Here is a 27,603-nt window from a genome sequence, read left to right on the forward strand (position 1 = left end):
GTGAGCGGGGCCCACTTACCGCCTCTCATGGCAGCGGCAGGGAATCCGATCGCCGCCCTGAGAGCCCGCGGGAAGCTCTGGGAAGCCCCTCCTGGTTGTTAGTGCAGCCCAGAGACACGCGCAGACCCCGGCTGGGTAAGCGCGCTGAACCTGGCCTTCCACATGCTGCTCAGCGGTGACGGTGCTCGACTTGCAGACAAAGTGGAGAGAAAATACTGAGATCTAGACATGAAAATACACTCAGTAGGCCAAGCACCCACTCTGTGGAACGGGCATGAAATCACCCCCAAGCCACTGGTATCTGTTATTGCGATGGTGTTATACCCACCACTTATTGCTAGGCAATAGACTCTGGCTCACCTTTACGAGGGTAAGTTCTCAGCTGCGTCTCCTGTTGCTGATCTTTAAGAAGGGTTTTCACCACTTAACACGGATCTGGGAGCAGATCTGGGATCCTGCAGTCATCTTGTTTCACTGCGCTCTTCAGCCCCACGTCTGCTGTGGGCCACGCTGCACCCCAGGGCGCTCCCCGAAGCCAGACAGTGCCAGGAATGGCGCGGACAGAGCAGCGGGGCTTTCGTCAGGAGCGCAAGAGGGGCGGGGGGCAAAACTACACTTTGCACTCTTAAAAACACCTCACCTATTTACGGCGACGTACCTGCAGTCTGTGGAGAGCAAGGAGTGTTTCCAGAGGGCAAACCAGCCCACCCAAACACGCCGCCTCCCTGCTAGCCTTCCGCGCGCTCGCGGTCCCGGGGCAGGGAAACTCGCAAGGACACGAATAACGAAGCGCAGCAGCGGGCTCTTTAAATTGCCTAATTATACACACAGATTCTGCCTCCCCCTGGGACGGGGAGGCGGATGGCCCTTCGCCTCCACAACCAGCGAAGCCCAAGGTATTTTTAAGACACAGCTGAGAGCCTGAATTCCTGAAGTACAGAGAGAGGTGCGCAGGCAAAAGCAGACCCAGGTGGCACGAAGCAGCTTGACAGCTAGCAACGGATCCTGGCTTGTTTAAAACTCCTGAGAAATAAACACCAGCACGGCTGAAATAATAGTTTAAAAAAATATTTCTTTTTTTTTTTTTTTTAAAAAAGAAAGTACATATAGATTTCCATTTCCAACAACAGCAAGAAGTCCAGAACTTTCCAATGACAAGGCAGTTTTATTTCCATAATTGCCTAAAGCAATAACAAACCCAAGCCACACAACGCCCGATCAATCAATCATGACAAACAGGGGAAAATTTCTATGGTGTTTATCCGAAGGACGGTCTGTGGGTTCACGATGACTGAAAAAGAATGGAAAGAGAAAAAAAAAGAGGTCAGGTGAGAGCACAAACCTGCTGCGTACCTTTCGGGAGGCTCCCGCTGGCTCAGCTACGTTAGCCGAAGGCACGCCGAGGCGTGACGGCCCCTCGGAGGGGGGTGCTGGCAGGCGCTGCCACGCGGGCAGGACAGCCGTACACCGCTGGTACGGCATCAACGAGCTCTAGGCAGAGCTCCCGTGGGACTGGGTCGGGCCGCTCAAGGTTTTAGCATCCGTTCCATAAAAAACCAGTCATAGTTTTTCTCTCCCTCAGTCCCAGCTGAGGAGGGGCAGGCAGTTGGCAACCAAAAAGCCCGCCACAGGATACTGTTAAGACTTGCTAATAGCTGTGATTACATACCCAATATTTACGGCTTTGGAAAGAGAACAGGGTTGCTTTTCTGCCCAGGATATTTTTTTTCAGCAAGGTCTTTTGCAAGGCTATCCAACAAAGGGTGCCGGACCAAGGGAACATTAAGTCACCGTGCTCCAAACACAGTGGGCCCAGCCGGGGCAGCGGCTGGGGAGAGGTGCTGTGCCATGAGGGGGCCTGGGGAGGTGGCGGACGAGTCTCCTTCCCCAGGCACCGCCCTTGTGCCGCGATACCTCCCTCTCCCGGATCCAGCACCAAAACAGCAGGGAAGGAAGCTCTGCATTCTTTTCATCTTACTTTTCTTCCTTTGGTAGTTGTGCCTCTTCCAAAAGCGCATGTTAATTTTTGGCCATGACTCCGTCTTTTCAATCACAGTAGCCTCCACACGGACGAGATCTCTCCTTCAAAATAAATTTTAGAAGTATCACTTTTTCATTATTTACATTCTCCTCTTACCAATGAGCAGGTTTCTGGGGAAAAGCGAGACGCAGATAACACATCCCGCCTTACAGAGCCCCGCTCCACAGGAGCTACAAAGTCACCATGGAAGGAGGGAAATCTGCCAGGCTGTTGGCCTCACGGTGCAAAACCCAAAGCCTCAAGGCGCTGGCCGTGGATCAGCCAAGCCGTGTGATAGTTTGCAGGGCAGTACCTCTCTGCCATGTGAGGGATAAGATCAGAAACAGCTAGGGAGGCAGCAGTGAGACAAACCTGCAGGAACTTGTAGGATTACAGTAAGATAAGTTCCCCTGGCACATTCACATCACCTGATGTGTCCTACTTTGCTCATGGTACAGGTTAAACCCAGCCGTGGCCCCTTCTCCTGTGCTATGCTGGTCACCGCTGAAGTCCTCCCTCCTTCTGTAAAGCATCACAGGCAGCTGGAAGAAAGTCTTCTCACCTTGCTCACCCGAGTAACTCCTGGCAAAGGCCCAGGGAAAGGAGATTTGGCCCACTGTTTCCAGCAGGAAGCACAGCTAATTGGCTGCTGGAGCAAGTCACTTCTCCTCCCACATGCCTCCCTTCTGCCTCCCACTCGTGGTCTGTCCTGCTTGTTTACCCCAAATCGGAAGAGAAGACGGGGACTCGCTGAGGACTTCAGGTACTGCTCCCCGCCCCGCAGCTGGCGGGGCTCAGGCTGAGTGGTGAGACCACTCAAAGACTCAAATTATTTCTAGATCTCATTTCTACACATGGAAATTCTCAGCAAGTAAACACCCTCTCTCCCCGAGGACGGAGATGAAGAGAAGAACATGGCCTGTACTTCCTTCGCAGGTGAGTAAAATCAGAGAGTGATTCGTCCCTCCACATTACCTTGCAAACACACCTCCTGCCCGCCCAGGGATGCTGCAGAGAATTCCCGCTGAAGTTAGAAAAAAGAGCGCTGGGATTTCTAGCTGCTCTCTGAAAAATGCCAGAGCTGGAAAACAAGGTGGTCTGAAGCACACGCTGGAGGACCAGCTACCTGTCTGCACAACAGCTCCTCTCTGGGAAGATAAGTGCCTCCAGACGAGAGCCAGACTAAAGCTTTGGAAAGCGTGGTTTTAATCAACAGCCACGATGGAGGAGGAAGAGACACTCTTTTATGCAGCATCCCTGCAGAATACTATTAAAAACTCATTAGCATGCTCACTTTGCCGCCGGAAGACATTTAAAGAACATTTTCCTGACAAACGACTCTGTCTGCACTTAAGGGGGGTAGAGGGGAGAAGCCCATCTAGCCTAACTGTTCCAGCAAGGTCACTAGGAGGCCAAAGGCTTTGAGCCATTTACCATCTCTCTTAACATTTACTCTCTGGGGTGTAATATATATCGGAGATTGAATCCTTGAGGGAGGAGGGAAGGACAGCCAGAGGAGAAAACCGATATATCTGCATTAGTGACTAGCCCAGAAGCAAATAGACCTAAGATAAGCTAGATTTTAAGAGACCACTGGGTGTCCCTGACATCCCAGCTAAAGGATGTTATCCAGATCCAGCCCAGCGACGGGACCCAACAGCACTACTGAAACACACAGCAAGCTTTGCAGCGCTCGGAAAGAAACCAAAAAATGAGCTGCGCGCCAGGGGCTGGCCGCGTTTTACCACTCTGATTAGGGACGTAGACTTTCTGGGTCTAATTCCTGCCCACCGAAGGCAAAAGGAAAGCTAAACTCCCACTGACTTCTCCCAGGCTTGGACTGCAAAGGCATGTAAGAAACTCAGTAATGATGATCACGTGGGAAAACTGGACAGCGGCCAGGCCAGATAGAGTGACCCAGTCCCTGCAATCTCCGTGCTGCTCTCGGGAGAGCCAGGGTTTGCAGCAGCACAGCAATCCCTGATACAGCTCTCACCGCCGGACCACGCTAGCTGTCCGGCCAAAAGGAGAAACACCGACACAGATCTGGAGATAAGCGTGTCCCCCCGCATTGCTCACGGATGTTGACGTGCTTTCAAGCAAACCTTTACGGGTATTGTTGAGACATAGTTGAGTATCGAAGTGTGGCTTCACTCTGCAAGACAAAGCTCAAGGCCAAGAGGCCCCGGTGAGTCCTTCTGTTGGACAAAGCACCAGGTCCTGCTGGCTGAACGGCTGAAGCACAGCAGAAACCAACTTGCTGGTGAAGTGCATATGAACAGAAAAGTTCTCAGCAAGAGAGCTCAAGGAAAAAAAAAGTCCTTATCGAATGTTTTAGGTATGACTGGAATGTCCATAAAAATAAAAAGGGGGTCACACATTTCCCAGAGCCTGACACAGACAGTCAGGCCTGCTGCTTTCAGCCGCAAAACGTTTCGTGACAAAGCACATCTATCAGACTCTCGCAGGAGGCAAGAAAAATTCACGCTGAAATCTCATAGATCTAAGTTGGGCTGAAAGCTATTGTCATGAAGCAGTGAAAAAGATCCAGACAGCCTACAGCCCCAAAGGATCATAACTCGAGGCGATAATTTCAGCTGACAGGCTCGCTTGCTCCCTGCAGAAGGTGACTGAATCCCAGCCTGGCTGTTTGGGAGAACAGGTCCAAGGCCCTTTGTCATTTCACTGAAGCCACTGCAAAAATGGGCAGGTAGGAGGAGAAAGAGCAGGGTTCATCTAAAGGAAAACATTCCCATCAGCTGTACTTTGTCTAGAAATAAGCTAAACTTTCTCATAGAGGCACCATTCATTTTACTCAGGTCTAAAATAGCCGAGGGCACTCAGCTGATGGCCTGCAATGCAAACTGGCCCGAGGTTATTCTCACTTCCAATGACAGCTTCAAAAGTGCACAACCATTTCTGCATTATACAGCTAAGCAAAGTACAACTGCATGCTGCTTGATACGCTTGTGCCAATCGACCAGACAGCAAGTTGCTTGAACAAACACAAACCCCAAGAGATTCCAGAGCAGAAGCCAGCTAGAAGTTCCCAGAATAGCCTCTGCCACGCAGATACGTTTTGTTGCACTGTTGTTTTTTAAGGCTTTAGAGGAGTGTCATCTTGGGAGGTATCTGACTGCTACAGAAAATTAAAACATGACCATCTGTCCAAAACAGGACAAGTTCCTACCCGCCTCCGAGTCTGAACAGGGAGGGCAGCTGTAATGAACTGTCTTACGCAGACGCTGGTGCAAGCATTCACGGATGTGTTTACTTTTAAAACAATAGAAAAACAAAACCACCTTTGTTTGCATCCAGCCTCTTATCTCCCCTGCAAAATGTTTGTGGCTTAGGCACGACTGGGAACTACGTGGCAGATCTGGAGCCCGCGTTGCGGGTGACCCGCTGGGTTCTGCTTTCCTCTCCTCAGTCCGTACCGCGGAGCCGGGACCCAGGAGGTTTCCCTCCAGCTGGGAGGGAGGACGGCACCTCTCCACCAGCCTTTCCTTCTGCCTGCTCAGCCGCCTCCTCCTCCCAGAGTTACTGGAGTTCAAGCTAACGCTGGCAGATGTGCGGTGTGGTCTGCTTCAAGCAACTGACACCAATTTCCACACATGTAGAGCACTTGCAGGAACCAAACAGCTGTTTTTCTTCCTGTCCCAGAGCTCCTGGGTCTCGAGCCACACGCCAGGTCCCGCACGCAAACTGAGCGGTACAAAGAACCACCCCAGGGCCACTAGTGGAGAGAGCCAGGTGAAGGATGGTGCTCCTAAACTGCCTGACACGGCATATCCCCGGCTGCAGAACCTGGGCTCTCATTTGAACTTCTGCAAGATGACATTTCTAGTCCTAATGATGAGATTCCCCTTCCTAAAATCTTTCGCAACTGCAATATCTGGCAATAATCCAAAGACTCCTGACATTCTGCTATTCCAGATCTATTTGCAGTACTGTTAAAAGTACTGGCAGCCCTCAAAATCCTGCCTAACACCGGGAACCCGAGGCAGTTCAGCCAGTGCAACTGAAGTCATGTTATCAACTGTACAAACATGCTACAAGTCACTCTCAAGTAGCAACAGCCCCCTGGTACCACAGAAAGCACTCCGAAGTGAAACCGATCTGAAACCACGTGGTATTTCTCACCTGAATCGACAAGCCACCAAGAAACAGTTCTCAGATGTACAAGTTCCTCCTTACCTGACCACCCTCTGCCAAAGTTGCTGCAGTTCAAGCCAAGACCTAAACGTGCGGTTCAGCCTGCAACCAGACCACAGCCAGGGCTTCCAGACACTTGGAGCACCCGCGACCCACCTTATCTTGACTTGCGTTTTACTACTAAAACCTCATGTCCTGGGGAAAACAACAGTTTGTGACTTCGCTTCTGGCTCGTGCTAAGAGCTGAGCAATAACGCCTGGTCTGCACACCACTGCCCTTTGGTAACGAAAAGGCTGAAGCGCCAGGTGTTCTGCCAGCGCGTACAGCGAGGCCTGCAGCACTGGGATGGAGATGGGGCCAAGGGGGGAAACGCCTGCTCCCCAGTTCTGTGGCTGCTGGACTATGTGACTAGGAGGAAGGGAAAATTAGGAACTCTAAAATGAAGATTAAGGCCTGCTGGGTTAAGACAAGGGCAAAAGGAAATGGGTTAAAAAAAAAAAAACAAGTCAAATTAAGGGATTAATCCAAGATGACTATCACCGAAATTAGGGTAAGGGAGTAAAGATGTTGAAGAGCAAGATGTACTGCTAGTTTGTGCAAGGCTTATACCATGAAAAAAAGATCCAACCCAACAGAGGTGAACACCCTACAGTTACCTTAGAAATGGGTACTGCTGCTCTACCCTGGCACTGTGGCAATGGTTAGAGCCAGCAGAGGCTGATGAGCTGCTTTTGTTGGGGACTCTTTCAAAAGCCACGGGGCTGGGAAAAAAAAAGCTAGTGCTGATAAATCCAGGTTTCTCTTCAGTTTCGGGGACTGTAGGAGCCCTGAAGCTACAACTAAGTATAAGAATTGTCTTGAGGATAATTCTCGTATGAGATATCTTACCCCAGGAGCGGCCTTCCAATCAGCGTGAAGTCATCAGCACCAACCAGCAAAACCTATGGAAAATAAATCAGACATATATCACCGGTTCATTGTCCCAGGAGAAATGCAAACAACATCTTCCAAATTCTACAGCCACCATAAAGGAGTCAAACTGCTTAAAAACAGGCCTTTACACATTTCAAACCTGCCACTGTTACTAGAGCGGGATGGTGGGGAAAGGCAGCTAACAGGCAAGAAACAGATTCATTAAACAGACAGTCTTCCAGGAGAGCTTATCCTACTAAAACATACTTCAGAAGTATCTTTCATGTTGATCAGAACACACTGAACCTTCCTGTTCTGGCTCACCAACAGTTGTAAAAGGCAGGGAAAGCAATACAGGGCAGAAGAATAATATGCCTTGTGTGGCATCTGAATGAATGGCAGCTCCTAAAATCATTGGGTTTTTACAGCAATTGCTACATACCCCAGTGGAGAAAGACCTTCCTCATTCTCCTCCATGAGGCCTCAATTGGGCAATAAAGAAATGAACATCGCGGGGGGATTCACCAACCAAGGACCAGCCCTTTTGCTTCGGGGCATTTCAACCCCCTGCCCATGTAAAGGAGCAGGCAGGACAAAAGGATATTGTGAGAAGAGGCAGCATTTCTTACAGCCTGCCTCCTTCCCCCCGCTAATTGTACCGCAGCAGTTAAAAGCAACGTATAAATGGTCATAAGATGTTCTGACTTTTTTTTTAGGCAGATACTTGCCAGTGAAATCCCCAAGGGATTATGGTGGTTAGGAAAGTTTTTCACCTTCTTCACTCCCATCTAGACCTTTGCATTCCTAGCTGGCTGCTCCATGCAAATCACCCCTCTCTGTTGTACACAAGGATGCAGGACACGGCTGAAGGCATGCCTGAAAAGCTGCCTCAAAACTGGACTTCAAAGCAATGGATGAGTAGAAAGACTGCCCGGCTCTCCCTAACTGCTTCCTTGGCTCTAACAATCAACATTAAGATTAAGCCAACAGAATCCCACTTCATAATCTTTCATTTAAGATTTGGATTAATGAGCCTCTACAAGTTGCTGCTAGTTAACCAAAGCTAAGGATAAAGCTATTGAATTGCACCTTGGCAACTCTCCCCCACAGGCACCATCCCTCTCCCTCCACCCAACACGCTCAGCCTGATAAGGATCTTGCAAAGCACTGAGCAGTGACAGTCCCTCTGGGAGCACTGCAAGTATTTTGGGTGTTGGAGGCTCAAGGTAAACACAGTCTTCAGCTGCCATCTCTAGAATCAACAACTGTAATTTTCTTTTTTTGGACGGAGTTAGTACAACAAAAATCTGTCTCCTAACAGAGTCTGGCACGACTCATTCCAACCCTGGTCAACAGAAATCACAGTAATGTTATCACTAACAGAGTAACTGGAATTGGAACAAAACTAAGGCAAAGCAAATAGCTGGAGTGAGAATGGGAGAGCCGACGGGAGCTCTTCAGGACGTGTTTTTAAAAACTGGTTATGGGGTTTGCCTCAAGGAGTGCTCGCAGGCAATCTGCTCTGGCCCCATACACAGCACGGCATCACAGGCGCTGGGGAAGCATGGCACATCACCTTTTCCATCCGGATTCGGTCTCCACACTCAGCCTCCAGTACATTGTCCATCATAATCAAGTCTTCACTGGTTATCTTCCACTGCTTGCTGGCAAAGTGGACCACAGCAAAGAGCCTTCCGTACTGCCCCGCTGCGATCATCTTGTTCACCTTTTGTACCACTTCTGTTGGCAAACAGCAGGGAAGGAATCAGTGTAGAAAACCCAGCAAGGAGCGAAGAGCTGTTCAGAACGAATTCAGCCACACTGCTCTCCCACCAAAACTCTTATCTTCCGGGAATCTTTAAGCCAGGATCAACAGCAATGTTGTTTCCTACAGGGTGTGAGCCTCCCTTTCGTAAACTTAATGACCTACTTGTATTTTAGTTGCTGGCAAACCCATGCTTAAGTAAACACCTAATATATACTGTGCGGCTAATCCAAGACTTGACTTCTCAGCCTATTTCTTAGGCATCCTAAAATGCACTGTATTCAGATATAAAGCGTTCCAGAAAAGAGCGCTTGCCCATGCATCCAACATTTAGAGGGGAGCTCCCCTCCATTTCCAGAGGGGAAGGCCCAGGACTCTGAGCACTGTGTAAGGCACGCAGGAACATCAGGGAGAGTCTGGCAAAGCACACAGGCAAAAGGGCTCCAGCATACCAACAAAGCCTGGCCTGAGAACTCGTACCTGCAGCAGAGACAAGAGAGACCTCTCCCTCGCTCTTTTCCAGCAAATCTCTTCCCGTACGCACATGCACGCAGAGCAGGTGCCCGGAGCAGTACAAATCCCAGGGCCGAGGTCCTGCACATGAGCAAACTCTGTTTTCTGTGATCAGCTTCCCATGCAGTGAAGCCAAAACCAATTTTTATGGGAACATCAGAAGGTATTAACGAGTGCCATTCCACTGCCAAATAGCAGCTTTTCCACGCTCTTGAGCTGGTCAGAAAAAGAACAACTTTTCTATAACTGGAAAAATAGATTTTCTTCATTGTCCTCAAAAGTAGCTGAATCATTTTTTCTTGGAATGTAAGCAAAACAACATCCATTTGGGGCAGACAAGAATTTAGCAGCCAGTCAACCCAAACCCAGCCCTTACAGGAACACGCTGAAAGTGTCCAAGTTTCAACCCAGCAGATGCAAACTATTAAAGGTAGTGATAAGAACAGAAATTATTTGCAAGGCAGTAGCTGCTGCAGTTCCCACTACGATGAAGAGTTTAGCTTTTGTGTTACTGAAATTGCCGTCCCAGAAGAAAAATCCCCTGGGTACTCTTTTTTCTGATTCACAGTGGTCTGCTACAAGAAGTCCAGAGAAAAAAATACAACCCCCTTCTCTTTATGCCCTCAACGGCACAACAGGTACAATAAATTTCTTCCAGCTCTAAACTGCTGCTCTAGGTATATCAGTAGTCCTGTGGTCAACATTTCAAAATGAAAATTTCAAAATGCTGGCCTACAATTTTCTCTTAGCAAAAACCATGCAGAGGCATGCTCTAACAAGGGTTATTTCCTCGTCAAATTTCAACTTTCTGCCCTGGGGCTTTCTCATCTTTTTCTAACCAAAAAAGGTACATTTTCTTCACTGTACTTGGGCTCTGAAGTTGTTGATAACTCTTCCAAACACCTCTACTGACAGGAAACATCAAGTGATGTTACCATTTGATTGTTAGGGTGCCTCGTATCTCAGCACCGTGTGGAGCAACCCTTCCTAAAATACCCGTGGCTGTTTCCATAGCCAGCAGGAAAACAGAAGGCAAATTCACATGCTCTCGCTGTCATTAGCTTTGGATAAGCACAGCCAGGAGGTAACGATGCAAGCTCATAAACAGCAGGAGGTTACAAGGCAGGGAAATCACAGCAGCCCCGAGGATCCCATGTGAATCAGCCAGGGGGACATGGGACCCTGCTCACCACAGGGCTTCAGCAGATCCAACTGAGCAGTTTATGGTTCACTACTGGGTCAAATCAGGCTCCGGGACAGAACGCTCATCTGTCGCTTCAGCAATCCCAGGAGCGCAAAGGAGATAAAAAACAGGATGAAAAACAACCAGAGAGGAGACCTGGAGCAGGAGGCTCTCTCCAAAGCACATCGCTCACGGTTACTAACACGCTTCAGGCAGATGATAGCAGACCATCTGCAAGAAGGCGGCCACAACTCAGCTTTTCTCCTCTCGCTCTCTCCTTGTAAAACCACTCCTCTCCTTTACTTTCTGGGTCTCCCACCTAAAGCAGCGAAGTCAGGTGCCTTTCACAGACGTCCCAGGGGCTAACGCAAGGAGACAGCAAGACTGCCTGTTAATATACACGGGAGCTCATTGCCTGCATGAAGCGCACGACTCCTAATTGCCACCACCACAGCAACTGCAGAAGCAGCTCACCCGCTGGGGCTCATTACTGCCTGGTTCTGGAGACATCCTGTATACGTGTTGGCTTCCCCACGACCGTCCCTAGCACGGTCTGGACGACAACAGCCCCACCTGGGCAATATGAGGCTAGACACATGCCTCATTTGTATTTGATTTTCACATCCCCAACTGCCAGGGGAACCTGTGTCTGGTTGCAAGTGGAAGACCGACATGTTCTAGTAAGGCTAGGCAATAAGGATGGTTGGGAAACAGCTACGGGCACTTCACTCGCTGACTCGGGGGGCTGACCACTGCACGCTCCACGTGCTCCTTTCAGGAGGACCCGTTCAACGGTCCTGACTAGATGTGGGGACAAGAATGTGTTCACAAACATTACGTCACTGCCCAGCTGCTCACTGCCTTATGTCACACCTCTGCAGCTCTGTCATGTGCCCACCATCCAACTGCTTATGCTGGCTCTAGCGTTCTGGTTTACGCACTAAAATACACCAGCTCTCTGATGTGCCCACCATCCAACTGCTTATGCTGGCTTCGGCTTTTTGATTTACCCATTAAAAGAAAAATAATTGTTTTCTCCTGTCCAAAAGGCTTGTTTCATGCTTTAGAAAGCAACATATCACATCAGGTAAGATTCCTCTGGGAGTGCTACAAGCTGTCATAAACTAAGGAGACCTCATGTTCTACCCAAATCTCCAACACCAGCAGCTGGAGCACAAGTCCAGTGACACTAACACATGCCAGAAATGAAACAAAAATGCAAAGAACAAAAACTAGCTCCCATCATTGAAGACACTCATTTATGCTCAGTCAGGCCACCAGTGGCAATACTGGAGTGCCAGTCTCCCCTCGGACACGCGAGACCATTACCTGCATGAAACTTCGCTTCTTCTACTGGATCTGGAAGTTTCACTTCAGGCCACGGGGGCGAAGTCAGAGATGTTTTGGCAACAAGCCTGTGAATGATAAGGTAAGAGTCACTTGTGGCAAACAGATACTGTCAAGAGATGTAAAACACGAAGAGAGGAAAAAAAGGTAAAAGAAGCTGGAGAGGGAGTAGAAAGCGGTTTTCCTCTGGGGGAGCAGAAGTTGTACAGGAGACTTAATGATTTGTCAGTATGAAAGACTTGACCCAAAGCCCACGTGGGCCAGAAGGCAGTTTCCCACACATCACGTTTCACTTTGTAGCAGCTCATGAGCAAGGCGAGGTTTTCTATCCTGGTCTTAAGCGTTGTGGACAGAGGGCGGCAGGCAAGGCCAACGCCATGTTACCTTCCTAGGACTTAATCCCACGGAGGACACTGGATACGGCAAAGTCCCCAGACCTTCCTCCCAACACCTGGCAAAAGCACTCCAGGAGGACGAGAAATGCTGCGAAAGTGCTGAAGCTGCAGCCCGTATCAGGCGGCTGTTCAAAAACATGCAGAAAACACTTGGTCTCATTTCTGAGCTCAGCCCGCAAACACTCCACCAAACACAGTCGCTGCTCCCGGGGCTTAACGTCATTTAGGTCCACCACGAATTGCAGCAAGCTTAAAGCAAAAGGGATAAATGCCTCAGCGGTTGGTTTGCTTTACTCCCATCCTATCATAAAGTTCAGTATGGGGAAATTGATTTATTTTTTCCCCTTTTGCTGTTTGTTTGGGGTTTGTTTTTGTTTTATTTACTTCCCATTTCAGAATGTTATTTGAAATTGTTTGAAACAAAGGAAGAGTGCGGGAAGAAACAGACTGGAAATTAACCGAAAATCCACGCGGGCTCGGTTAGCTCTCGTTCCTGACCTTGAGACCTGCAGCTGGAGGTGCCAGTGGCGAGCAAGCTCGGCGACCACCGGTGACTTTCTACCGCCTTGTTTATACAGACTGGAATTTTGTCACCAACCCCAATGGAAAGAGACCTACCTTAAGCCTTGCTTACACCTGAGTTTTGGATAAAAGGCTCTTGTTAAGCTTTTCCAGGTATAGATACAAGCTACCTCCAGCAGAGCTGAGAGGCTGAACGCCTCAACGCTCCTCAACCCACTTCGGCACCAAATCCAAAGCTCTGAAGTTATCGGGTAGCGGGGAGCATCCGGGAGGAGGCAACGTGCCTTTGATGGGGAAGAAGGGCTAACGAGCATTCTTAAACAAGCCTCCAGCGCTACACATGAATGACTCACGCATCCTTTTTTCCTCTGTGTTTTGAAGCTCTTCTCTGTTAAATAGATAGTTTAGAGAGGGCCTTAAGACCACAGCTGGGATCTTTGCAGGAGAGTTATGAGGCTGCTCTTCCTTTGTCACTTACAGCTGCACTCCCTGAATGGCAATAATAACGGCTTCTCCCACCCCCAGTGCGATTCAGCATTTAACTCCACAAACATTTAGCCCAAAAGCCTCTTCTGTGCTGTTACCACCTCTGTCTGCAATCGACGATACCACGCTGGGTAGGGACTAGCAGAGGCACCCAACAGGACTTCTCAGACCCAGGCCTATCTGGGTTCAGGCTGACCACAGAAGGGAGCCGGAGCGTGCACTGTCCCACGTCCAGCCAGCCAAGCACAAGCGCCGTTCCTCACGATGACTTTGAGCACCAAGATATTTTACTAAAAGGTGCAAATTAAATCCTTATTCTTCTTGAAAGGGTGGCTTCCACTGTTGTGATACAGAGTCGCTTTAATAACATCTCTTTTCAAACACTCTGCAACCGCACCGCTGAGACAGGAGCCTCTCCGTTTCCAGACATCGCACCAGTCCCTGAAGACCCTCCCGGTGCCCAGCCCGGGGGACTCCCCAGCGTCACAGACGCGTCCCTTTGGCATCGCTCAGCACTCGCACAATTGCAGGAGCAACCACAGCTCAAACTGCACCAGCACCTGAATGACAAATTTTGTGCAGAAGACATCTTACCTGAAGCCTGCTCTACTTTCTATACTTAGATGTTGCTCTTTACTTACTGAAAATGGTATATGGCTGGCACAACACGCGACGCCTTCAGTTTAGTGAATAAACTGGGGGCCTGAAGGCAAGCAGGCTACAGTATGGCTACAGAACAAAAGACTGAAAACTGCCCGGGGCGTTTCAGCTAGCAGCCAGCAACATGTTCTCATTAGCTGTCACGGTGGATTCTTTCTGTTTTTCTCAAGATTATCTCTGGGAGGGATCCTCTGCCTCAAAACTGAACTAATTCCTGACCGCCTCAAGCCCTGTACAGTCAGTACCACAGGTATTTGCATGCACACGCCGCCTTTCTTGACAGCGGCACAGACAGCACTAAATCACGAGAACCCCGTCTAAAACATCAGAGCTGAACAACAATTAATGCCACTCAAATGTGCCACAGGGTGTTAATTCAAAAATGAAACACTGCGCGAAACTCACAGTGTGAGTTTGAGTGGAAAAAATGCAAATGGCACTTGCTTATAATTAGCTGTTTTTCAAGATCTCTAGGACAAGGAGCAACAACAAGGAGGACCAGAGGCAGCTGTTTACATCTCTGCATAAAAGCCAGTTACAAAAACTATTGATTTGTTCCCAAAGAACTGGAGAGCAAAGCACCACTCTAAGCAGGGACAGTACTTCAGTACTTCCATCAGAACTGCGGTACACGCTCCAGGGGGCAGGGAAAGGAGGCACCAGTCCATCCTGCAGCATTCAGGGATTATCCTGAGAGACGCCAAATGCCTTGACACAGAAAGAGGCACATGACCAAAAGGCATCAGATTATAGTTCCTTATTAAGCAGGAATCCACAATACCACAGAGAACCTTAGAGTTAAAGAGGAGGGAGATTCACCCTAGGTCTCCATGAGATGACCAGAAAGGTATTGGTTTCTGAAATTTGAAGAGAAAGGTGCTGCTCAGTAAACACCGTCTCCATCACGAATGGGAAATTCAGAACTTCCTGTGCGCTCAGATCCACGCTTTCTATAAATAACACAGGATGCACAAACTGCATAAAATATTCAGGAAACAACATTAGATGCCAGTGAAAGAAAGCAAAATTAACACAACAGCAGTTGTGTTTCATCAGTTTACTCTGTAATGCCCAGCAATGCCTCTCAAAGGGCTTTAAGTTCACAGAAACTCCAAGCGCTTGCGAGCAAGTACGTAACCACAAGCACCGAGGCTTCGTGGGTCTGTTGCGGGGTTTAGTAACAACGTTGGGCGCTGCGGCACAGAGGCAGAGATCCAGACTGTGTTCCCACACGCTCGGGGACCAGCGGGAAGAGGCCACCCCCCTGCACCCTTCAGCAGCGTAGAGGGAACGAGCAAATCTTGCCATTTTTCCCCCCATGCCGCTCACCCAAGTTCTCTATTTCTGCAGTGTCCCCTCCTGGTTAAAGCAAGCAGCAGCACAGCCTGCAGCTCTGCCCAGACACCTCTGCCTGAGATCCCAGCAGGGGAAACAAAATAAAGACACAAACAAGCAGCTCTCAAAGTGCTGAAACAGAGGAAGCCTGAAGTTCCCTGGCTCGCTGCATTGCAGTGCTTGGGCTGTCAAGCACATTTTATGAAGATGGCAGTGCAAGTTCAGTATTTATCAGATATCGGAGACTCCAGGCAGGAGATGAACCGTGCCTGAGGAGCAGACTACCTGCCCTAAAGGGACGAGCGCCAGCTGAAGCCCTTTCTGCAGTTGAGGAGTTTGCAATGTCCTGACTTGAGCGGCTTCTCTGTTGCCTACTACAGGCTGAGCCCACACCGCGGCCCTTTTCTCCGTGGAGGATCTAATTATCTGTCTCTAGACTCTGCTGCTTAATTTCACAAATCAATGGAAGCATCCTTCTGGCAAAGGTGACTGAAGGTAGGCAGAGAGTTCAAAACTTATTGGGAAGCGACAGACCGACAAAGTGGTCAGACGAGCCTCCTTTCCAAAGGAAAACCAAGCTGCCCTCCCCACCCCCACCAAGGAAGGTCAGCATTTCAAGGTGCAAAAGGCAAAGCGGAAAGTCATTTGACATTACCCTTGCTGCGGTGACGTGCTCTGGGAACTCTGGTGCCGTACTGCAGATGAAAGCAGGAAGGCTAAAAAGGGAGAGAGGGGAAAAAAGAATTAAAAATAAGCAGCAACTGCTGGGCTTTTAGTCCCTGGCAAGGCAGCATTACAGCAATGCTGAAGCGCCACAGCGCTGGTCAGCTTCGTGGTACCCTTCTTCTGCCTGTAAAAGCTTTGTTCAGTTTTATCATGAGAGGCAAAGGTAAAGGGGGAAGCAAAACAAGATACACGATAAGAGGAAGGACCCATCAGTTGTGTGCAGCATTGCAAGACAGCACAGGAAAGGCCTCCCCCTGCAAACACACTTATTGCAAGTGACGCTTCCAGCTAGACACAACAATTTAATATGGATCCACTCAGAGCATCCCACCTCTTTTGGAAAACAACGTGACCGAAAGGCAGAGGGGAGGAACACGCAGCCTGAAGAACGCTGTGCTGCACTCTCTTAATCCTGAGGACCAACCGACTCTGCCAGAAGGATCCTTCCCAGCCCCCGGCCCTCAGAAAGGGGAGGGGAGCTATGACACAACATTTACCAGGTGACTCTCAGCAACTTCTACTCAGCCTTACAAAGTGTCCGCTCCGAAAAGAGAGAAGGGAGACAAGGCGCACTGCCAGCCACTCACTGGCTGTTAGCTCCCAAGCAGACACCGTGATGCCAAGTGAAACCCGGTGAACGGGGCAGGTTCAGCAGATTTGCTTTTAACCCTCCTGTGCCTGGGTTTTCACTGTCCCAAGCACACCTCTTCCTTCTAGACAGGAGGAGTGGAGGAGCTACGCAGCTGAACAAGTAACAACAACGGAAGACGGGAATTAGAAAAATGTATTCATGCTTTTCAGAGTGACATATACACGAGCTAACGCTCACTGAAACAGCGAAGCTGTGTCACCGTTCCAATACACAAATATTCCAAGAACAAGTGGTTTACTACAACTTAAATTACACTTTGAGTGTAGGTTCAGCACTTTTTGGAAAGGAGCTGGCCCCGCACACACTGTTAATCAGCAGAAAGAGATGAAGGCCTAAAAACGCATGCTTGGGGATTTACCCCTGTGTTATCTCAGGGACAACAATACGCTTTCTGGAACAATTTGCTTAATTACAAGACAGACTGTGCACAGCTTCTTTGCAGGAACATTACCTCTTTCACCCCCCAGCCAAAGCATGACCAATACCAGGGACTGGAAAGACCTCTTAAAACCAAACGTACTTAACCACCTCTCTTGCAGAAGCTGCGGCTCACCAAGGTCGCACTCAGCCGGCACAGAAACCAAAGCCAGGGCCCCCGAGCCCCCCAGCCTGCTCCCAGGACCAGCGCCCTGCCAGCTGCCCAGCCCAGCGAGGCAGGGAGGGGTCGATGGAGTCCCTACACCACCCCCCCCCCCCGGATTTGGCTGAAAGGTTCACACCAGGCTAGAAAAAAGTGTGTAAAGTTAATTCTCCTTTTTGCTAACGTTCACCCCCCTCCCAGCTTTCTGGCTGCTCCACGGCTGATACTGGTGAAGACCTGAGTCGCTCCTCTTGTGCTCCAGTCACCTCCCAGGCCTTCCCCCACGGGGATAACCCAGGGCCAGGGGCCGGCCGCGGGCTGGAGCCCTGCCCTGCGTGGGGAGGCCGCGGGGGCTCGCCGGGCCCGCGGAGGGGCCGGGGCCCCGGGGGGAGGCCGCGGAGGGGCCGGGCCGCGCCGCGCCGTTCAGACTGCCGGCGGTGGAGACCCTGCCCCGCCGCCCCCCTCCTGCCCTCCCCGGCGGAGCGGAGCTCGGAGCGTCCCGCCCTGCCCTGCCTCACCTGCCGCCCGCCGCCCGGCCGCCGCCGCCGCCATCGCGGTGACCCCGACCCCCGCCCCGGAAGCGGAAGTGCCCGGCGGGGCGAAGGGGCGGGGCCATGGCGGCGGCTCGGCCATGGCGGCGGAGGCGGCGGAGCGGCACCTGGAGCTGCTGCGGGAGGAGCGGGAGGCCGAGCTCGCCGAGAGCAGGTACGGCCGGGCCGCCCGCGGCGGGGAGCCGCAGGGCCTACTGCCGCCGAGAGCGGCCCGGGGCACCGCTCCTGGCCAGGCCCGTGGCCACCTATGGGAAACCCTGATGGGCCCTGCTGGCACCTCTGGGAAACCCTGCTGGCACCCCTATAGGGCCTGCTGTCACCTATGGGAAACCCTGCTGGCACCCGTGTAGGGGCTGCTGTCACCTATGGGAAACCCTGCTGGCCCCCCTGTAGGGCCTGCTGTCACCTATGGGAAGCACTGCCGGCACCTGTGTAGGGCCTGCTGTCACCTATGGGAAACCCTGCTGGCACCCCTATAGGGCCTGCTGTCACCTATGGGAAACCCTGCTGGCACCCGTGTAGGGCCTGCTGTCACCTATGGGAAACCTTGCTGGCACCCGTGTAGGGCCTGCTGTCACCTATGGGAAACCCTGCCGGCACCCGTGTAGGGCCTGCTGTCACCTATGGGAAACCCTGCTGGCACCCCTATAGGGCCTGCTGTCACCTATGGGAAACCCTGGCAGACACACCTCTGAGGGACTCGCTGTCACCTATAAGAAGCCCTGCTGACTCACTCCTATAGGAGCTGCTGTCACTTAGAGGAAATGCTGCTGTACTCGCTCCTATATAACCAGCACATCCCAATAGGAAACCCACCCTATAGGGTCCGCTCTCACTCATGGGAAACCCTGCCGGACTCACCCCTCTAGGACCAGCTCATCCCTGTAGGAATCCCTCTTAGACTCAGGCTTTAGGGCTTGCTGTCACCTGTAGGATCCAAGCTCACACCAGCAGCACCTTGGGGCTCCCCGTCTCCTCCCCCAGACCCCGCGGGGTGCTGGGACCCTGCAGCCCCCCCAGCTCTGCCCTCCTGCCCCGGGGCTCCAGCTGAAACCAAACCCCACCTGGCTCACCTGGGTTCGGGGTGCCGGGGCAGGCGGGGGGATCACCAGGCCCTGGGGTCGCGTGGGGCTGTGCCAGGGGCGCAGGCACCCCCACCTCTGGCGCTGGTAAGGCCTGGCCTCACCCAGCCCTGAGGACGCAGGGTGCCAGGAGGAGGCCATCCCACAGCTGCCTGAAGTTCCCTGATGCTTCAACTCCCTACAGACCAACCTACAAACCAAACTGGGGGACTAAGGAGAATAAACCTGGGGGATTTTCCTTTTTGTTTTGATCTATTCAAAAAATAAAGACACCCCCCCAGGCGAGGCTGTGGAGCAAACGCAGCTGCTGCAGCAGACTTCGGGCCCAAAGGACAGCAGTCTGCAAAGCTACTGCCTCTATTTTGTGCCATAGTCACTCGTAGCCTGCAAGTCTGTGCCAGACCCGCTCCTCTTCCCCGTGCAGCCGCCTGTGGGGTGCTTGTTGGAGGTTAGCGCAGCTTCATGTAAAAGAAGGGTAAATCTTCCATTTTAGCCCTTATATGCGATAGGAGAAAATTCAGGTTATTCTCTCCTGGGTCGTGGGACATGGGTAAGTGGGCAGGTCCTTCCTTTTCACACCTGGACAGGAGAGGGGAAAACACACAGAACCAGCTGTTGCATCTTCTCCAGGCTCTGTGAGCATCTCCCTGTTTCTCAAAATAAGCCTGTGGAAGCCAATCTAGTTACATCACTACAAAGCGATCGTGTAAGCCAACACCTCAACAAGCTGATGTCTCTTTTGCCACTGCCCTCCCCCTTCTTTCCCATCTCCTCCCCCTGTCTTTTTCTGTTTTGTCATCTGAAGCTTTCAATCTCAGCTTCAGTCCAGCAAATGTTTTTCATGCCTGTGTGTGGTTTCCAGGGCCTGGCAGGAAAGCGTCTCCCTGAAGGAACTGCAGCGCAGAGGCGTCTGCTTGCTAAAACTCCAAGCTGCCAACCAGAGAACCGGCCTCTATGGACGGCTGCTCGTGACGTTCCAGCCTAGGAAATACGATGCAGACGCCGAGCTGCCCTATAACAGTTTCGGGCCTGGTAAGTGATATTCCTGTCGGTGCGAAGTAGATAGAGTAAGAGATGACCAACGTCTTCTTCCTAACATCTTTCTAGTGTGATATCTGTAAAGACTGAGCAACTGATGCAAAAAAGGAAGGGAGAAAATGTTGTTGCTACAGGTTGAATCTAGAGAAAAACAGCCTCTTTTTCCCTTGGCTTGTTACAGACGTGTATGTTGCACCAGAAAATAGTGCTGGTGATTGAAGAGCTGGCTTTCCTCCTTCTGAATCCATAAAAATGAAGCCTTGGTCCCTTGTCATTAAGGATTTTGTGGCATTCTTTGTACAAGCCAAAGTGTTCATGCTTATGTCTTGTGGTAGGTAAGGAGCTTTTGTCGCTTAGACTTTAATTGCCAAATGGAAAGTGGATTTTCTTTTTCCTTCCTGAGTTGCTGTATTTCTGCCCTTCCCGGTACTGTTATTTTTGGCGAGGACGAGAAAGAAGTATGTACCATTATTAGTTGACGCGCCTGGATTTCTGTTGGAAGTAAAGGTACTAGAGAAACACAGAGTCACCAGCACGTCAGCTGGTGCCCTTTTCACTTGTGTCTCACCCTGTGCCGTCACTTCCACGCAAACACGACCAGGGGTGACAGAGCTGAGCTGTTGCCGGTATCCGAGGAAGGCGAGGGCGCTGCCTGCCACGCTGTAACCGGCTGTGCAGGCTCACCCCTTAGGACTTGCGTTTGACACTGAAGCAGTTCCAAGTGAGTCTGCAGTATGCTCTCTATTTTTGGCCTGCAGAGACCCTTCTTCTCTTTTCCTTAGGCAAGAAGGATATTGCCTTGCACTCGCCAAAACTGGTCCACAAGAGAGAAGCTGGCTGCACCAGATCACTTTCTGGTTTCGTTTAGTAATTGTCTTGGTTTAGTTTGCTAGATCATTGAGCTTGCTAAGCAGGTGCATCACGGGGAACCAGACTGTGGCTGACCCCGGTCGCACGATGGTGCTATTTTGAAGTGTGTTGAAGTTCGGTTTGTTGGTGCATTCTTTGTCACCCAGGCCTCCGAGCTGCTGACCTTTGAAATTAAAATGACTTGTTGCAGATTGGGGTCACAGCCTTGGCAGTATCTGCCGGTGCTCTTCAAAGAGAAATAACATTGCTGTAGCAGTAAATTATTCCTGGGATGCAAGCATTTTAATGTAAGAGCTGATGGACCTTACGGAGGAAAGCTTCCATAGTTTGTAAATCTGAAATTTAATCCTCAATGGATGTGAGCCCCAGCTAAGTTACAAACTTAGTCAGACACCCTGCTCAAAATCTCCATTTCACCATTACACTGTGTAATTTGACTCTCGTCGTCTCACCGTGACTGTGAAAAGCTGTAGCGAGTCCTTAAAAATCTCTGGTCTTTCTTAGTTCTGCTGACTGGCATGCAGCGGTCATCTGGGGCACATATTGTCATGCAGACCCCTCGGCTATTATTAACAAATAAAATGGATGTCAAACGGTTTGTCTGAGAGCTCAGAGAAGTCAGGTCTGCATGAAAGCGTGGTGGCTTTCTGAGCAGCTCTGGCTATGGGGAGCACTGCTGGTCTCCACCCCAAGACCTGTGGTGTGTGGAGGCCCGAAGGCAGCTGGTTTGTTGCTCTCTGGTGTCTTCCCACTGCTAATTGTCCTTTTGTCCCCTCTTGCTGTGTGCTGTCAGCTAAGAGAAGGATATTCTCCTTCGTTTATGGGCTTGACACAAATTCTGACCTTGGCGGGAAAGACCGTGCTAGAGCTGTGGGTGGTGTAGGTGGTTCTGCTGTCTGCCCTGGACCGTGCTTGGTCGCTGGGCTCCCCAAAGGAGCTTCTTTTCAAAATGTTTGCCCCACTTCACGCTCTCTCTTCAAACTTGTCTTTGCAGGGGACATTGTGGGCCTGTACGATTCAGCTGGCCAGGGTGATCAGCTCTCCACCGGCATTGTAACCCGCGTCACCTCCAAAGCAGTGACCGTTGCCTTTGAGGAATCTCGAGATGGCATGCTGAGCTTGGACCGAGAGAGCTCGTACCGCCTGCTGAAATTAGCCAACGACGTCACCTACAACAGGCTGAAAAGGTAAGGGCCGCGGGGCTGCAGCTCACCTGCGGTCACTCTGCTCAGGAGTGCAAAAGCCAGTTGAAAATTGCCAAGTTTATTCTGGAAAAGCTCTTCTGAGACAGATCTCGGGTTACTTCACTCGGCTTGGTTTCTTTCCTTCCCTATCTTATTCCTCTTACTCCTACAGCAGCTCCGCTTAGGGGAGGCATCCACCTTCTGGATGTGCCTTTCTTTTTCTGCTAGCTACTGGGGGAGCCCATACTGGGATAACTCAATTGGATGTGTTATGCTACAGTGTCACAACAGCCTAGATTTATCTACCTGCTGTCTGGTATAGTCCTGCTCTTCCCTCTTCCTCTGCTGCCCCTCATCCCATGCTACGTATTTTGGTCCCGTGTTGTATCGCTTCTGGTACTCATTGGATTCTGTGTAGAGCCTTTTCCATCCTGGCAGGAGAAGTGTGTAGCTCTTTGCTGAATTAATGTGCTGAAAAGGCTCGGCACAGGGTCTGACTGTGTCAAACTGGAGTAGCAGCAGAAAGCAGAAGCCTGGCCAGCGTAAGGGACGTGTGTGCGAGGGCTGGGGGATGCAGCAATTAGAAAGGATTAGTCTGTTGTGGGGTACCATTTTTCAGCTTTGGAAGAGTTGAATCTGTGCCCGCAGTCTTCTGTCACTGGGCCCTAAGGTGCGCAGGGATCTCTGAAGGAATTAATGCTGTGCACGTAACCTGGCTATCTTCTTCTTTGACAGAGCTTTAAATGCACTAAAGCAGTATCACAGCGGACCAGCCTCTGATCTGATCGACGTCCTCTTCTTTGCTTCCGATCCAAGCGCATTCAGTGAAACAAGTAAGGATGCTTCTTTATAAGACTTATAGCAGACTGATGGCAGAACCTTCACAGCCAAGTACATAGAATCATTTAGGTTAGAAAAGACCTTTAAGATCAAGTCCAGCCGTAAATCTAACACTGCCAAGGCCACCACTAAGCCATGTCCCCAAGTGCCCCATGTCCCCATCTTTTAAACAGCCCCAGGGATGGGTACTCAGCCCCTGCCCTGGGCAGCCTGTTCCAGTGCTTGACAACCCTTTCAGTGAAGAAGTTTTTCCTAATACCCAACCCAAACCTGCCCTGGTGCAGCTTGAGGCCGTTCCCTCTCATCCCATCGCTTGTTCCTGGGGAGAAGAGACCGACCCCCCCGGCTCCAGCCTCCTTTCAGGCCGTTGCAGGGAGCGATGAGGGCTCCCCTCAGCCTCCTCTTCTCCAGGCTGAGCCCCCCCAGCTCCCCCAGCCGCTCCTCCCCAGCCTTGTGCTCCAGCCCCTGCCCCAGCTTCGTTGCTCTTTGGACACACAAATACCTTGGCCAGAGACATGCAGAATCCCCCGCCTGCATCCATCAGGGATACATCTGCAGCAAGGCAGATCTACTGTTTGGCAGGCCTCTTAGCCAAGCCTGGCACCAAAAAGCATGCACCGAGACTGGTACTGATTTTAGTGCGCCTTAGCACGTGAAGCTGAGAGTTACGCAGGTGGAGAGCTCTTCTGGGTGGACTGCTGAGAGCAGCAATGTTGCTGCTCTCATGCCAGTTTTAAGAAAAGATACGGAAAGTTATTGTTGGGAAAGCAGGGGGGAATCTTCACTCTCCAGAGCAATCAGTAAAGCCTGAGCTTCCCTGCCCACAGGATAAGGGCTCTGTCCCTGCCCAGTTAGGAGGGTGCTCACCTCTTCAGATGTCACATCTGACAGAGGCAAAGAGCCAGAGCCTTAAGTGATGACTGTGCAGGCATTTCCCACGCTGTGCTGCCATCACTCCTCTTCCAGTCCTCCCAGTCCTGTCTCCGGGGATGCCCAGCTGAGAAGGGTGCTTGTGGTCTCTCAGTTCAAGACCCATTCTTTGAAATTGCCCATGGGAACATAAATAATTCCGATCTTTGCAAAGTTTTTATCCGCACCAAACATGCGGCTTGCTCTGCTCCAGGAAAGGCCCGAGTATTGAATGTCAGTAATAAGTGGTGTTGCAACTGGCAGCCCTGAACATTTACTTTTCATACTGGTTTATGGGTCACTGGACACACTCTGCTCATGTAAAGACCCTTGTCATCACTGAGAGAGAGACTATTCAGCTAGCTAATGCTCACTTTTCTCAGAGTGTACCAAGTAAAGCTGAATTCTGGCATAAAACAAGCAGGATTTGTGATGGGGGAATTTGCACACATTCGTGAGTCTGAAATTCAATTTAGTTTATGAGGCATTTATTATTTGCTTCCTGCCCCAATCCCATCCATAAACTTAAAAGATCAGAAACTGCCAGCGCTGCTTCTATATTGAAAATCCAATAACTCTGCCTTCATGAGAATTAAGTGAATGTGGAACTACTGCAGTTTGAAACAGCATGGGAACACTGTTATTTTTATTTTTACAGCCTTCTGATTGTGTTCAGTCAAGTTGGAGATGTACAGGCTGCTCTGGTTTCATCAAATACTTAAAACCTCACAACTTGCTTTTACCAACAGCTGTCAAAAAAAAAATGCATACAAGTAGAATCCCCTTTTAGTCCGATCTTTTTTGATGTGAGTCTTTGGGAAAATGAAAGATGAAATTACACGGCTTACCCTTTCAGAGAAACCGTGGGGAAACCAAAGCCTCTGATCAGCAGAATATCCGAGTGCTCAGCAGCTGCTAATGAATATTATCCCTTGGCAGAAGGAAAATATCATCTGGGCTGCAAAAACCAGGGAATGGAGGCGAGGGTGGGTTGAGCTGCCCAGCAGGATCGGGCCGGCAGTCCGTATCTAAGCCACGTGGAGAGCTCAGGTCCCTCCTCTCCCCACGCAGCAGCATGCCGCGGGCGAAGCCATCCACCCCGGCCTGGTTCCTTGCCGGCCAGGGTTCTGCTCCGTTTCCTCCCCACCACAGCTCCGTGTGCTCTGTGCTGGCTGTTGCAGCTTTCCTCTTTCTTTGATTGCTGTGTTTGGTTGTCCCCAGTGGTTTGCCTCTCTCACACACAGGCTCCCGTTCCCCTGCAGCGTACCTTCAGGCTACATAGCTGATACGATATACCGAGGACAAAGAATTAATGTTAGCGTGAGTCATATCTCTGTAGTTCTAAGCACTGAGCTTAGTCCAAGTTAAACCTCTTAGCCTTTCGGCTACCTCCTAGGGACCTTGTCGTACTCTGGTTTTTAATATTATATAAAAGAATTAAATTTTAATGAACTAACTTTCTTAGTAGCTTCAACTCTGCTTTTTCCCTTGTGGTAGCAGAACAGCCTCTCTAATGAAGATAAACCTCTTTTTCACCAAATTGCTCAGATGTGCCAAACTAAGCACAGAGATTAATTTTACATCTCCCCAGCGTTGAGAATATTGATTGATAGAAACATGCAGCCCCATTAGACAGAGGAGATGCAATATGAGAAGGCAGCATATCACCTGAGAACAGCAAAATGCTCTGGCAGGGTGGAAAGGCCTTCCATTTACCTGCTCGATTTATAGCTCATTTCTCCCCAACTAGAAAGCTGTTATACTAGCCAGGAATTAAATAATAATGACTTTAACTTTAAATAGGTCCTGCAAGGTGCCTTGAACTGCCAGCTTCCACTGAGTTGAAGGGGAAGGCACTCAGCAGCTGGCTGGATAACTCCCGTCTCTTATGCTTGTGTGATGGCACGTGCAGTTCCCCAGGTGTCCCGTACACCCTGGGACACGTGTCCCTGCAAATAGCATAGAAACTCGCAGATGTGTGGACTGTCTGCAAAAGGCAGCAAGTCTTTCCCAGGTGCATGCCCTGACACGGAAGGATAGAAAACCTCACAGCATTTCAGGCTGCTTCTCCTCCATGACACAATATCTCCTTTCATGACCAAGCATCTTTTAGCCTGGTTTCTTAGGGAGATGCTTCCCTGCATCTGTCTCATCCCATCCATTATCTGATTTCAAACAAACCCATCAGGAGTCTCAGAGTTAATAAGTTCTGTACATCTCAAAACTGGCTGTCTAGACACACATCTATATTAATGCCATTCCAGGATGCAATAGAAGCTCCGCTTTAATCAGAAGCCCAGAAAGCCAGGGGTAGGACTGAGACCACAAACACCCACCCAGAGAAAAAGCTAGCGCTGGCACTTGTGGAGGAAAAGAGGAAGGCCCAGAGTAGATGAGATCCGTACCTAGAGGGGGAGCATTTGTCACTGTCTTCTGTACAAACAGTGGGGAAGAACCAAGTTACAAGGAGATCAAGAAGCAGAGGGGTCAGTGGAAATCACAAGCACCCAGCTCTATGCCTGGATGTTCAAGGGTGTTCTCCCAAGGGCAAAATAGGCTCCAGCAAGTGATATGCGCGGCAGCAGAACCCTAAATCAAATTTTTTAAGTGTGGGGAAAAAATTAGAAGCCTCATTTCTCAAGCATGGAAGCCTCAGGGCTTCTAGGTGGGTTCTGATACCACTGTGCATTTTCATAAAGCGTGTAGGCACTTGATATCAAGTCAGTTTGAAACTGCTCAGCAGGTTCAAGTGTTACGGGGGTGTGAAGCCAAAGGGCAACAGACAGGCAGCGAGGCTGTGCCAGCTTCACGTCCTCGAGAAGGCGGGCTGTAGGTGCCCAGGCTGCAGCACACAGCGCAGAGCTGAAATGCAGAACGCTCACCGGTACCGTTGAAAGATGCAGTGGTTCTTCCCGGCAGCAAAGCCAGCGGAGTCTCAGTGCCATCCTCTGCGCCGCTGCTGCTCTCCGCTGGTGGCTGTTTCCCAACATGGAGCACTGTAACCTGGAGGGAAAAGGGAAAAGCATAATTTTTCTTTTTTTTTTTCCAAAAGGTTGGTTATACAGGGTCTCTTTAGGGTATACCCAAACAGAGTTACATTATCCTTGTGGCCTACCTGGTAGATAGCTTTTAGTTGCTTATTTTTTGCTGTGCTGCATTGCGATCTCATGACTGGATCGCAGCTGCCTGGGTTATCTTGGGAGAGCAGGCTGTCAAGTGCTGTGCCTGGAGGATCTATATTAAAGTCTGCGTCGTCCCACGAGGGTGCCTAAATCCAGCCACCAACCGATTAGGTTGACAAGGAGTCTGATAAAGCCAAGGGAAACATGGTTTTGAAGTAGTTAGTGGCTGCTGGTGTCCGACCAACACATGATATTGGCTTCTAAAAACACCCCATCAGTATGCACAGAAGGGTAATAATGACAAAAACAATTTAGTGCCCTTTTACCCAGCTCCTGATGACGGGCAGAGTTGCTGCTGCTATGCTAATTTGCACACAGCCGTTTCCCCACAGTGTCAGGAAAATCCTGCTCACTCCTTGGGGGATGAATCCCTCCCAGTAGTAATGGGTACAGGCATGACTCCCCCAGAACAGTGTCCTGGAGCACATTTTTGAGGAGTGGGCTTGTGTAAGATGGAAAAAAATGCCAGGCTTTTGACCCTAAGAAGCCCGAAGTTAGTTTGTACCCACCTTCTCATCCCACGGTCTTTACAGGCAACGGGAAATCTCACAGCTGGGGTTCCCACACCATTGCTACTGCAAGACGCTGGGGTTGCCCCCCTGGGCCTAGCCAGGCGTATCTCTGGGCTCGGGGCTGAGCAGGGCCAGGCCTGATAAACGTTCTGGGGTCTGAACTGTGAGGGGAAAGCCAGGGGC

The 27,603-nt window shown here is 50.4% G+C and overlaps 2 protein-coding genes and 1 long non-coding RNA gene across 5 annotated transcripts in view; 1 reads left to right on the forward strand and 2 right to left on the reverse strand.

Annotated features, from left to right (window-relative positions):
• Nucleotides 1-1,119: 1,119 nt before the first annotated feature.
• Nucleotides 1,120-17,844, reverse strand: MRPL21 (mitochondrial ribosomal protein L21). 2 transcript variants are annotated; one of them, XM_082318596.1, is made up of 8 exons: nt 17,771-17,844; nt 15,950-16,010; nt 11,879-11,964; nt 9,334-9,447; nt 8,665-8,828; nt 7,065-7,117; nt 1,979-2,082; nt 1,120-1,291 (listed from the first exon to the last, which is right to left on the reverse strand). In XM_082318596.1, exons 1-8 carry the CDS (start codon nt 17,802-17,804, stop codon nt 1,227-1,229), a joined length of 681 nt encoding a protein of 226 aa, XP_082174722.1. In that variant the 5' UTR covers nt 17,805-17,844; the 3' UTR covers nt 1,120-1,226. The 2 variants fall into 2 exon arrangements, with proteins under 2 accessions (XP_082174722.1, XP_082174723.1); XM_082318597.1 differs by lacking the exon at nt 9,334-9,447.
• A 13-nt stretch (nt 17,845-17,857) lies between these two features.
• Nucleotides 17,858-27,603, forward strand: part of IGHMBP2 (immunoglobulin mu DNA binding protein 2) — a 44,585-nt gene continuing 34,839 nt past the window's right edge. For both annotated transcript variants that reach the window (XM_082318598.1, XM_082318599.1), the window contains exons 1-4: nt 17,858-17,957; nt 19,748-19,917; nt 21,788-21,980; nt 22,713-22,810. In XM_082318598.1, coding sequence (XP_082174724.1) covers nt 17,884-17,957; nt 19,748-19,917; nt 21,788-21,980; nt 22,713-22,810 — 535 coding nt within the window. In that variant the 5' untranslated portion in view covers nt 17,858-17,883. The remainder of the gene's footprint in view (nt 17,958-19,747; nt 19,918-21,787; nt 21,981-22,712; nt 22,811-27,603) is intronic.
• LOC309593667 lies at nt 24,395-26,954 on the reverse strand. Its single transcript, XR_014228920.1, has 3 exons — nt 26,842-26,954; nt 26,609-26,729; nt 24,395-25,008 (listed from the first exon to the last, which is right to left on the reverse strand). It is a non-coding gene; the product is annotated as an uncharacterized lncRNA (long non-coding RNA).

This window comes from Platalea leucorodia (genome assembly GCF_965183815.1).
Source record: "Platalea leucorodia genome assembly, chromosome: 7".
NCBI classification, from domain to species: domain Eukaryota; kingdom Metazoa; phylum Chordata; class Aves; order Pelecaniformes; family Threskiornithidae; genus Platalea; species Platalea leucorodia.

Bases quoted from the DNA above. Each gene is read 5' to 3' on its own strand.
- MRPL21 (XM_082318596.1), bottom strand. From the start codon at position 17,804: ATGGCGGCGGCGGCGGCCGGGCGGCGGGCGGCAG. The intron at 9,448-11,878 runs GTAATGGTCTCG...GCTCATGTGCAG, and splicing joins AGAAGCGAAGTTTCATGCAG to GACCTCGGCCCTGGGATTTG. The intron at 1,292-1,978 runs GTAAGATGAAAA...ATTCTTTTTCAG, and splicing joins CAACTACCAAAGGAAGAAAA to TCATCGTGAACCCACAGACC.